This window comes from Plutella xylostella, chromosome 23, assembly GCF_932276165.1.
Source record: "Plutella xylostella chromosome 23, ilPluXylo3.1, whole genome shotgun sequence".
NCBI lineage: Eukaryota > Metazoa > Arthropoda > Insecta > Lepidoptera > Plutellidae > Plutella > Plutella xylostella.
The window spans coordinates 10,018,101-10,029,069 of NC_064003.1; the positions used below are offsets into that span (position 1 = coordinate 10,018,101).

General features: G+C 38.3%; 3 protein-coding genes across 9 annotated transcripts in view; 2 read left to right on the forward strand and 1 right to left on the reverse strand.

The window, feature by feature from the left end:
* The window catches only part of LOC105394757, a 71,686-nt gene extending 63,916 nt beyond the window's left edge, over positions 1 to 7,770 (forward strand). For all 7 annotated transcript variants that reach the window (XM_048629552.1, XM_038113699.2, XM_038113700.2 and 4 more), the window contains 3 exons: positions 1,642 to 1,880; positions 3,000 to 3,515; positions 4,937 to 7,770. In XM_048629552.1, coding sequence (XP_048485509.1) covers positions 1,642 to 1,880; positions 3,000 to 3,515; positions 4,937 to 5,209 — 1,028 coding nt within the window. In that variant the 3' untranslated portion in view covers positions 5,210 to 7,770. The remainder of the gene's footprint in view (positions 1 to 1,641; positions 1,881 to 2,999; positions 3,516 to 4,936) is intronic.
* A 64-nt stretch (positions 7,771 to 7,834) lies between these two features.
* On the reverse strand, positions 7,835 to 8,781 carry LOC105394754 (cytochrome c oxidase assembly factor 5). The gene is made up of 3 exons (XM_011566666.3): positions 8,614 to 8,781; positions 8,340 to 8,435; positions 7,835 to 7,990 (listed from the first exon to the last, which is right to left on the reverse strand). Exons 1-3 carry the CDS (start codon positions 8,719 to 8,721, stop codon positions 7,949 to 7,951), a joined length of 246 nt encoding a protein of 81 aa, XP_011564968.1. The 5' UTR covers positions 8,722 to 8,781; the 3' UTR covers positions 7,835 to 7,948.
* Positions 8,782 to 9,172: 391 nt separating this feature from the next.
* LOC105389338 (probable cysteine--tRNA ligase, mitochondrial) lies at positions 9,173 to 10,944 on the forward strand. Its single transcript, XM_011560438.3, has one exon. The coding sequence runs from the start codon at positions 9,248 to 9,250 to the stop codon at positions 10,778 to 10,780; it is 1,533 nt and encodes a 510-aa protein (XP_011558740.3). The 5' UTR covers positions 9,173 to 9,247; the 3' UTR covers positions 10,781 to 10,944.
* Positions 10,945 to 10,969: the final 25 nt, after the last annotated feature.

Here is a 10,969-nt window from a genome sequence, read left to right on the forward strand (position 1 = left end):
TCCATTATAATTGATGTTGAGGTTTTAATTGACAGATGTTCGCCTTTTAGCTGGGTGTTTGTTTAGCAATTTAAAATTTTGTTATGTTTTTCTTTCAGCGTCTCATAAACAAAAGCTCTATACTAGGGTTTTTCACCGTGGAAAAAAAATTCGCTATTTATTCCTTGGGTACGGGGCGTCTACCTAAAGGTACATCAGGAAGGCTCATTCCGATTATTAAAACTAGGCCAATATTGACATATTTTGCGCCCAAATTCACTGGCATAGCTATTTTTGATGTAGTTGCATAGTGTAACAATCATCAGCGGAAAGCCTTGTAAACGTGAACGCTCCGTCTAACACATGTCATTTACGCTATAAATACGGACAGTGTGACGGACAGATAGACAACACACCTGCGTCAATGTGCATATAGTTACACCAAGTCATTTACGGAACATTATTGGGTGTAGTTTTTGCGAAATGTAAAAGTAATTGAAAACTGAGAAACTCAATGCTTGATGATAATTGTGAGAAACCCCTGTATTTGTATAGAGTGAGAATTTGTTGAAGAAGAAGAGAATACTTAAACACATACGTAGGTACTTATCACGAGTCTTAACACATCGTCTTATAACATTAGAGACACGTGATAAAATCAAGGAAACAAACATAAGGCCACACTAATCCAAACAAGTCTGGTTTTCAATGTTTTATTTTTTTCAAAACGCGAGTGTATCTATTAAAAAACAATGTGAAACATAACAGTCTGAAAAATGTAATCCGAAACGTTTAACTGATAATTTTACAGTGTTTTTAAAATTTCAACAGAGTTGCAAGACCGAAGTACCTACGTCATCCACTAAATGAACATGCACTAGTTACCGCACTGGAAATAGAAATAACCTCATGATGTGTTCATGTTCCGAATATGAGATCAAACAGTAAATGTAAACAGCTTTTGAAGTAGATTATTAATGACCCAAATACAAATTTGGTTACTAAACGGAGTTTGGTTACTAGAATGGATTATTAGCCTATATATATGAATGACTTCATCATCAACTAATACATGTGCACAGCTTGACCTAGCTAGTTCTTTCACAAGGAGAACTCCATATCCAGCCGGCTACCTATCTAACGCCTGTACGGATAGCAGGACGTCCACGTGTCTTCCCACTCCAGAACTTTGCTCCCCTAAAAGTTACTGTAGGTAGTTTATAAAAACAACAGAGTACTTACATATATGTCTCTCACACATTTTTGATATTGATAGAGGGAGATGGGTCGTGGTTAGGACCAATAGCAACGCAGCCGCATTTATAAATTACGTGCACCCAATAGCAGCGCAGTAAAATAATTTTAATTTTAATTTTAGTTATTCAGTATAACAAACACTGGTAACAAAAAACCAAAAACGCCAAACTGTACAACAGTTTGTTTGCGTGACGCGCTCTAAACATTCAATCTTACAACTAATTTCTTATATACCTACTTAAATCCCTAACCATAATATAGATAGATATCATAGATATAGATACAGTGAGTATGTACTCGCATCAACAATCTCCCGCGGAGAAGCCTGAGCCGGCCGAGCGCAGAGATGAGTCACATGCTCAGTTATAAAAAAAATTGACTCAATCTACTCCCTTCTGTTTCCAGAGCGATGCGGTCCAGTGCTCGGCGGCGGGTCGGGGCCGGAGCCCGAGCCCCCTCAGCCGCTCGTCAACAGAGAACCCTCCGTGTCGCTCATGCGCTGGGAGCGGGCGCCCAGCCGCGCCGCCCACTGCCCGGGCGCGGACAAGCGGCGCTCGGAGCCGGTGTCGCTGGCCACGCTGCAGCGAGACTGCTTCGTGATCCCGGCGCACGCGCTCGACCGGTTCCTGCCTGATGGGGTGCCCGTATGTACAGTCAGTTGCATACGTAGCTGTACACTTTTGTACCTTGTCAAACTCACAAACTGCCTATTCAAACATAGACGGTTTGTTACATATACCGGGTGGCCCAAAGAGTGACGTCCAAAGTCCATAGTCAATTTGGCAAGGTACAAAAGTGTACAGCTACTTATGCAGCTGACCATACTGCTTACATTGTAGGGGAAAATGGACCAAGGTGTGGGTATAGGAAGTTAGTGTGCCATCAACGGTTCTGGGTCCTGTCAGGTAATCAGGTAGAAGATCTTCCCGAGGCCAGTAAACTTGAGTACTGAAGCATTATTAGCTTCAGCGGACATCTGCTGTTTACGCTGATTTCAATCAGGAATAGCGCCTGATACACAGTTCAGTTTTTAGAGAGATCGATAAAATGTAAGTGCGGCAATAGGGTGATGCACCTGTGACCTCTGCTATGGACATCAAAATAAACCGGATTCCGGTTTTTTTTTTCATATAAATAACTTCTGTGGTAATGCACTAAAGATCCAGGGCGGTTTGTGTATAAAGTAACTTTGCGATCCACACAAATATAAAGTTAGCTGATAGCCCTGCACCAATTTGTAGTGGTAGGTAATCAATACAAAATGAACACCATATTCTTCAAATAGTCTACCTACCCTATAAACCCTAAGGCTCAATTCAGACGTACCACAACCACACCACAGCTACAACCACACCACAACACGCCGTGTGGTCGGGCGTATATTTGTATTGAAAATGAATAATCAAATTCACACGTGCCACATTTTGCCGTTGTTATAGACCACCTGTGTAATACGAACACATCGCAAGTCGCAACCACATCGCGTCGGCAACGCCGCCACGCGGCGGCGGCACCGCGGCCACCTCCTCTCCCTATTAACTGCATACGACCACGTGGTTACCACATCGCAACGACAGCGACAACACAACCACATCGACATTTTGTAGCTGCCACAACGCAACTGCAAAAAGCCGCTCCACGCTATTCACACGTAACCACAGCTTGACCACATTATGTCGCTGCGACGTGGTGTGGTTGTGGTACGTGTGAATTGACGCTAAATATCACTAAAAATTATAAATCACATATTTACCTCTTTCCAGCTGCCAGTCCCGCCGCCAACACCAGAGAAAGGCTCAACAACAAAGACCGCCGCCCAGAACGCGCTCAGCATCCTCGAAGTAGCAGACCCGAAACTCTGCATCCTAGCTCACCTCATGAGCCCTCTAGAGCCCATCGAACCAATACTAGAGTCTCCACTCGCCAAACCACTCCTAAAACAAAGGACAGCGGCAGAAGAGCTATTGAACGGCGTGGTAACAGCGAACACGGCTGTTGGAGGAATGCTGCTAGCGAATATGGAGAAAAACGCGGAATTCCCCTTCATATCGTACTACGTCATCAATACGATGCAGACTGACCCTTTGCTATTCTACAACAACATGCGCAGTGCGTCGTTGACCAAGTTTGACCCGAAGACCATCAGGTATTCGGCCGCGCATACCCTGGACCTGTACAGTGAAGTGGCGATGATATGTCGACCGCCGTTCAATGACCTGGCTGGTGGGCCTAAGAAGTCGCATACTCCTGGCACTGGCTTCATCATTAGTGTTTATAAGGTCAGTACAAGAGTAATAATTATAATACAGGAGTCTGTGACAAAGAAGCCTGATCTCTCTTAAGTAGAACTGTCACTCTTCTGAGAGGGCCAAGTTTCTTTGCTTCAGACTGTACAATTCGGGTGGTAGTTAGGTAAACTAGAAAGTGACTTTGATAGAACGTCCTCCGTCTATTGATAAGAGCCGAGTTTGACAACAATTCAGATTTCTTTAGTTCTGAGAGTTGTAGGTAATTGAATACCTAACATACCTAGTTATGTCCAGGCTGGACTACTATACTCTGTAATCAATCATAATTGATCTCATTTTACGTTACGACCTCTACCTACCCGGCATATTTAAAAATTACGGATAATTATTTGATATTATACTGGCTGGCATCCAGTTACGGCTATCGGTCTTTCAGTTGGCCGCTTCGTGATAGTCATTAAGCGGTGCCTTTTAAATAATGCAGCAAAATTTAATGGCGCTACCGGGAAACCTATTTAATAATGACTTATCAACTTCTATTGATTGGTTGACTTGTGAGTTATTATTAGACGTGTTTGTTGTTTGCTTTCCGCAAATAAGCTGCAAGGTTTAACATTAGGCATTTTATATAACGGCTAAAGAGTTAAAGACACGCGCGCATCATCAGTTATTTAAGAGAGCTCAGTAGCAGCTGTTGATTTTCCACGACGATGAATGTCCGAGCGAAATACTAAATTTAAGGGCCAAGGTCGAGGTTAGGCATTTAGGTACTTAGTTGCATTTACCTATGGGCTACACGAGGCAGCCTAGCCAAAGCATTATTACGCTAGTTTGACAGTTGTCAAGCAAGCAACTGAAGAGTGAGGAGGAAATTATAGCTGGCTACGTAACATCATGTATACGTAATACCTACCCATTATGACCACGAAATGTTTTGGATTTGCCGTTACGGAAAGTAAAATTAACCAGTCACTCAGATTTATCATTTAGAATCTAGATAATATGTAGATTTCATCTGAAAAAAACTAAGAGGTCAAGGATCAAAGGCAAAGGCACCCGCCCTACCCACCTACCCAGTGCTCTTTAAGAAGAATTTATCGCTAGTAAATGTTTATAGTCACTATCTATCTGGTGTTTTACTAGAATAGCGTCTGACATTAACGATAGAAAGAGTTATGTTATGAATAATATTCCCTCGAGTAGGTTAACGACATCTAAGGAATTCGTTTCAGTTCATATGTTTTTATAGATATGTGGTACGGTCAAGTGCAGAGAAACCTGACCCCCCTCTCATAGTAACAATGCTTCTGAGGGGGGTCAGGTTTATCTGCCTCTTACTGTACAATCTTAGTTTTAATAGGTAAGGGCATAGAGTGAGCTTATGATGAACTTTACTCACAAGCCAAAAGCTTCTCTCACACTTATCTCTCTCTCTTTCTCTCTCTCCGCAGGTGTTCGAAGGCGACGACGGCGAGCGGTTCGAACGCAACTGGCTGTACTGGACCGGCGCTCGCATGCTCTACCGCCATCTACCCCACTCCGTCGGAATGAGAAAGATCGCGCTACACAAATCCGTCGCGTCTCACGGCGACAAAATGTACTTACTCGTCTGCGAGTGTGCCAACTTGTTGCACGATTTATCCGGCGCGTCGATGCTAGTGACGGCGCTGCGGGCGCGGCTGTGTGGGTACACGGGGTTATACCGCCCGATTCAGACGTTCTAGTAGAGGGAGAGGAAGGCCTGGTTGGGCCTGGTTGTGTGATTTTGTAGGGTTATGTTAATATTAAATGGGTTTTTTTGGGGTTTTTTGTGCAGGTTGGTGTTATGTAAATGGCCTAGCCATTTTGCAGAATGGAGTGTATTTTTAAAATTAGGTGTATTTTTTTGTAACTGTTAATAAATTATAAAAAGCACAATTGGGACCTGATCAGGCCAAAGGCTTAAGGATTAAATACTGAGCAATGTACATACGGAAGGTAAATAATGTTATACATATAAATAGAATGGTCTGAAAGCCAATGTTGTTGTGAACAATATGGACCAAACAACTTTTACCATTTAAATTTTAAACTAAAAGATGTCTAACTGAAATTAGCTATCAGCCACGAAAATGTTCTAAAAATCGAAATTTTATCATACTATTTTATATTCCTACAATTTCCTCTTTAGGTAATGTCGTGTACTTTTTAAGGTATATTTGTTAAATTTTTCATGTAACACTATACCCTTTGTCCTATTGAGGACAACATTTTAGCAATGTTTCGAGTAAGGGGATTTAAAAATATGGTTATAACATAAATATAGGTATTATTTTATAATACATATCTCTGACATACATATCTTAAGGTCTTGTAAATGAAATATATTTTGAGGTAATAAACTAAGGTATATGTGCATCACAACAATGTACTAACATACCTTCCAATTAAGTTTATGACTACAACTGATCCAATCTTATTATATTCTAATATTTTATTCAGGAAGAAACTTGAGATTTGTAATTTTTATCTGCCATAGAAATAATATCAGGCCTGAGAAACTATTAATGAATAAAGTCTAACTAAAATAATAATAATCAGTATTGTATTGTATGATATGATAACGGCAAAGTTAACATAAGTATACTTACGTATCCTATAATGTCTATTATAATACAAATATCTACAAAATATTGGACTAAGTGGGTACTTTCTTTTGGTTTGGTAAATTCTTTTTTTTTGAAACCGTGACGTGAATCACATATTTAAGAATCTCCACAAGATATTATGAATGTGTGTTTGACTGCCATTGGACTACCTACAAACTTTTCAATGTAATATTATTTGACCTAAGTACCATAGAATGTATTTTTTCATGTTCCTGAAATTTTAATTATTAGTTTTCTGTAGCTATTAGCTACTTATTACTAAAAATAATGACATAAGAAACATTGTAAAAATTAAGAAAGCTGGACAATTTTGGAATCAAATAATTATCTTAGGCTGTATTTAAGCACATTCGATGCACATACATTTTAGTAGGTACAGGCTTATGCTTTTTAATCAAAGCTAATGATAAAGCTCTTACTAGTCATTTTAAAAATATGCTATGTTGTATGTAAAGTTTACAACTAAGCATTGTTCAAAACAAGTAGACAACGACAGTTTTATGAATAAAAACATAGGTCGCTTTTATAATGCGATGCACAAAGTTAAGGATAATTTGTTCAATTACGACCAAAGATCAAACGCTGTGATTTAAATAAATTAAATCAGTATAGGTAACAGATTTCTTTAGAACGTGTTATACATATTATAAAGATTCGAATAAAATATTCAAAAAATTCATTGGTTCGTTATAAGCAGTATTTTATTTTAAAAATTAATAATAGTAACCGTATTTTTTTTGCCATGGTGCTAGATTTAGTCAATTAGTAGAAGAATTGAGGTAGATGATTGTTTGATTAAATTTAAAAAAATTAGCGGTTTTAACATAGATATTTGGCGAAAATTAGTGTATGACTGTGAACGTAAAGTGGCAACCCCTATATGTATAAATAACACTGTAAAGTGAAGCGTTCAGCAGAATGGGCCGCCATTTTATGAAATACCTACTACTGTAGAAGTAGTAGGCATTTTATAAAATAGCGGCGGCATAGGCGATTTACAATATAGCACAACTAGACAAAAACTAATTTCAATCTAATTAAATTAAGTAATTACCTAGATGTTACTCCCCTTTGCCAATTACCTACTTACTTATATTTTCATTAGAAAGTTTATTACCACTTTAGATAATTATGTTCTCCCATAAACGCACAGTAGGTAGTATAAAATAACAGCATTCATTGCTGTCAGTATCTAATTTTAAAATTATTACAAATCTATATCCAATTCTCGCCTACACATTTAGCATACCTAATTCCGTGTTTGGGTCCCCAGAGGCATGACAAAATATTGTTATTATTTCCCTAAAATATTAAAAGATAATGCCATATTACCTACCTCATTATCGTAAAACATCAATAACCATGGAAATCTTCAAATTTATGATAAATCTAAGTAGCTTAAATTGTGTGAAGCATTGTATTTTGAAAGAATCTTGTAATTATAGCATTTAATTATTATATTTTTATCCTAATAGCTAAGAGAACCTATTACATTGAATGAAGAAAATATTATTATAAAATAGCTTAAAAGCTTTTGAAGCTAAGTTGCAATTGTGAGCTAAGCTCTAGTCATAGATGAGTAGAAATTTTAATGAATTTCAACTATTTTTGTAATAAAAAATATAATTATTAAAATGTGTGTTTGGTGTTATTTTTCCCTATCCATCTCTACCATTACCACTAAGGATAATTTAAACAATATTTAGTAACGAAATTTAATCAACAAGTAGATAATACTTAACTTAAAAAGTACATTCAGTAGGTAATGTCTGTTATAATATAATATTAATTATCACTCACATACATCACATCACTTCAGTATCCCTTATGCCCCCTGAATCTTCTTCTATTATCCAACTGGAATCAGAAAAGAAAATGCATATAAATATTATACACACAAAAATAATTAGGATTGGATCCTGTATAGTTAACCAGTATAACAATGTGTTTATTTATCCTAGGGTTACAGCCCCAGACAAGTCTTAATGTTGGTTATGAATATGAAGATAAATTAATTTTATTTATTTTCTTCTTGGTTGGCCTGCCCATACTGCCCTGACTGTACTACTCTTGGAAATGTACAAAGAAAATCTTATGCAATGGTGAAATATAAAAGGTTAAATATAAGTATTTACTACTATCATAACATACTCAACCTAAGTTAACTTATTAAAATATGTTGAGTGACAAGGTAAAGTACACTTACTAGTGATCTCTTGCATTCAAAAAAACTCTGTCGCAACTGGATACATTCATCAGGGACTACACCATCCTTAAGACAATCCCGAGGGGTCTTTTTGTCCTGGAAAATAATGTTTTGGGATTATGTAAATATTATGTTTTGTAGAAAAGTTACAATACAATTTCTTAGTATATAATAATTTAAACACGTTCTTGTTTATCGAGATATAAAGATCATATAGTTATTTAAATATGAGATTGTATTAGATAAGGTGAAAAATACGGATAAGTATTCTAACCTTTTTGCAGCAATCACTGTTGAGTAAGCATATCTTGAGATCCGCCCGTATTCCGGCACAAGGAGATTTGTCTGCTAATCCTATTTCGTCTGGTGCGTACGAAACCATTATTGAGAAGCTTTTATTTAAACAAAATTAGCAAGTGAATCTCAAAAAATAATATTTTGAGCTTTGAGGAAGAATTTGACAGAATTGTGAGATGAGAACTGTCAAACTGTCACATCCATCACAGAGCAAACTTTTGAAGAGAGAAGGAAAACCGAAACAAAACGCATTACGTACGTGTAGTTACCCTCGGCTGAAAGTGATGGAAGTATTACTTTATTGGACAAGTTGCACTTAGGTAGAATCACTTGTATATAAGTATATAATAAATGGTGTAAAATTTACACACTGTACACACTCACAGTACTAAAAAGTAAAAAAAACTTATAAAACTGCGGTAAAAAACTAAACGAACTTTTATGAGTCTTTTGATCATTACTGACAAAAAATCTGTTTGACTTTGACAATCAGCTGAGCTGACCTGTCTCTGTCATCTGATCTGTCAGTCTTGTTTTGTTGTAAAACTGTGGTGTGCGATGCGATCGCCTCACTATAAACTATCAAAATCATCTCCAAACCCTTCAAAACCATGCAAAAAAACCTCGCAATGTTCGTGCGAAGACTCACCCACGTCTGCAGCTTGAAGCCTTACAAGGAGACGAAGTGGTTGATGCCTAATGGGAACCCTATAGGCGTCTATGTTTACAACTGTGTGGCGGGACAGAGGGTGCCCGTGATCCTGAACGACCCTCACATCGCGACGTGGTACTCTTGCGGTCCCACGGTCTACGACTCCGCGCACATCGGCCACGCCAGCTGCTACGTTAAACTAGACATCGTACAGAGGATACTTACCTCTTTCTTCAATATAAAGCTAGTTACCGCCATGGGGATTACCGATATCGACGACAAAATTATTAAAAAAGCAAAAGAAACTAACAGCGATTTCCGAACGGTCGCCAAGCAGTATGAACACGAGTTCTGGCTCGACTTGTCCAGCTTGAATATTGAGAAGCCACTGATTATCACTAGAGTGTCTGACCACATGAACACTATTGAAAGTTTCGTTCAGAAACTAGTAGACTCGGAAATGGCATACATTGCTAGTGATGGCTCAGTCTACTTTGATACAGAGAAATTCCCTGCTTATGGTAAGTTGGAGAAACAGCAAGAGACAGTAGAAAGCAGTAGTACTAACAAGCGTAATGCCATGGACTTTGCAGTGTGGAAAGGGGAGAAGCCCGGTGAGCCTTCCTGGCAGGCTTCATGGGGCAAGGGCAGGCCGGGGTGGCACATTGAGTGCTCGGCCATGGTCAGCAAGGTGTTTGGCTCTCAGATAGACTTCCATGCGGGGGGCATTGACCTCAGGTTCCCTCATCATGAGAATGAAGAGGCCCAGTCATGCGCGTTCCACGGCACCAGGCAGTGGGCCAACTATTGGATCCATGTTGGCCATTTGCAAATAAAAGGAGACACCAAAATGTCTAAATCTCTGAAGAACACAATATCAATACCAAAGCTATTAGAATCTTTCAGTGCAGACACCTTCAGAATGGCTTGCCTCACTTCACACTACAGATATTCTATAGAGTACAGTGATAAGGTCATGAAGACTGCTGAAGATAACTTGAAAAAGTTTAAATTCTTCCTCAAAGATGCCTTCAACTATGTCAACGACAACACCAAAACTATTGGCTACTACAATGACAAGTTGCTACATGAACTGCAAACAGCTGAAGAGAGTATCCTTGAGGCTTTAAAACATGACTTTGACACAGCTAAATGTGTGACCACCTTGCTTAGTTTGGTGAGTTCTGCCAACAAGCTGATGAAGATAGATAGTTCAGAATACTACCCGGTTCCTATAACATTGATTGCAGAGTTTGTGACAAGTACTCTTCAGAAGTTTGGCCTGAAGCTTCATGAGAGCTCAGAAGAAGCAGTTTCTGATTCTTTGATAGACACTTTAGTAGAATTCAGACACACAGTGAGATTGAATGCTTTATCAAGAAAAGACAAGGACTTATTGAATGCATGTGACATTGTTAGAGATAAAATGAAGTCAATTAAAGTTCAAATCAATGATAGTAATAAAACCCCATCCTGGGTGTTCACTAAGTGAGTCTGGCAACATTATAATGTTCTTTGTGCTGTGTTAGTGTGAGATTAAGACAATATTTCATTATTGACAAGTTCAGTAATAAATTACAAGCCATGTAGTGATAAGGAATTGATTAAGTTTTATAAAGAGAGTATTCCATGTTATTGTAAGTATAGTAGATAATAATATATGGAGATGCTGGAGATGTTG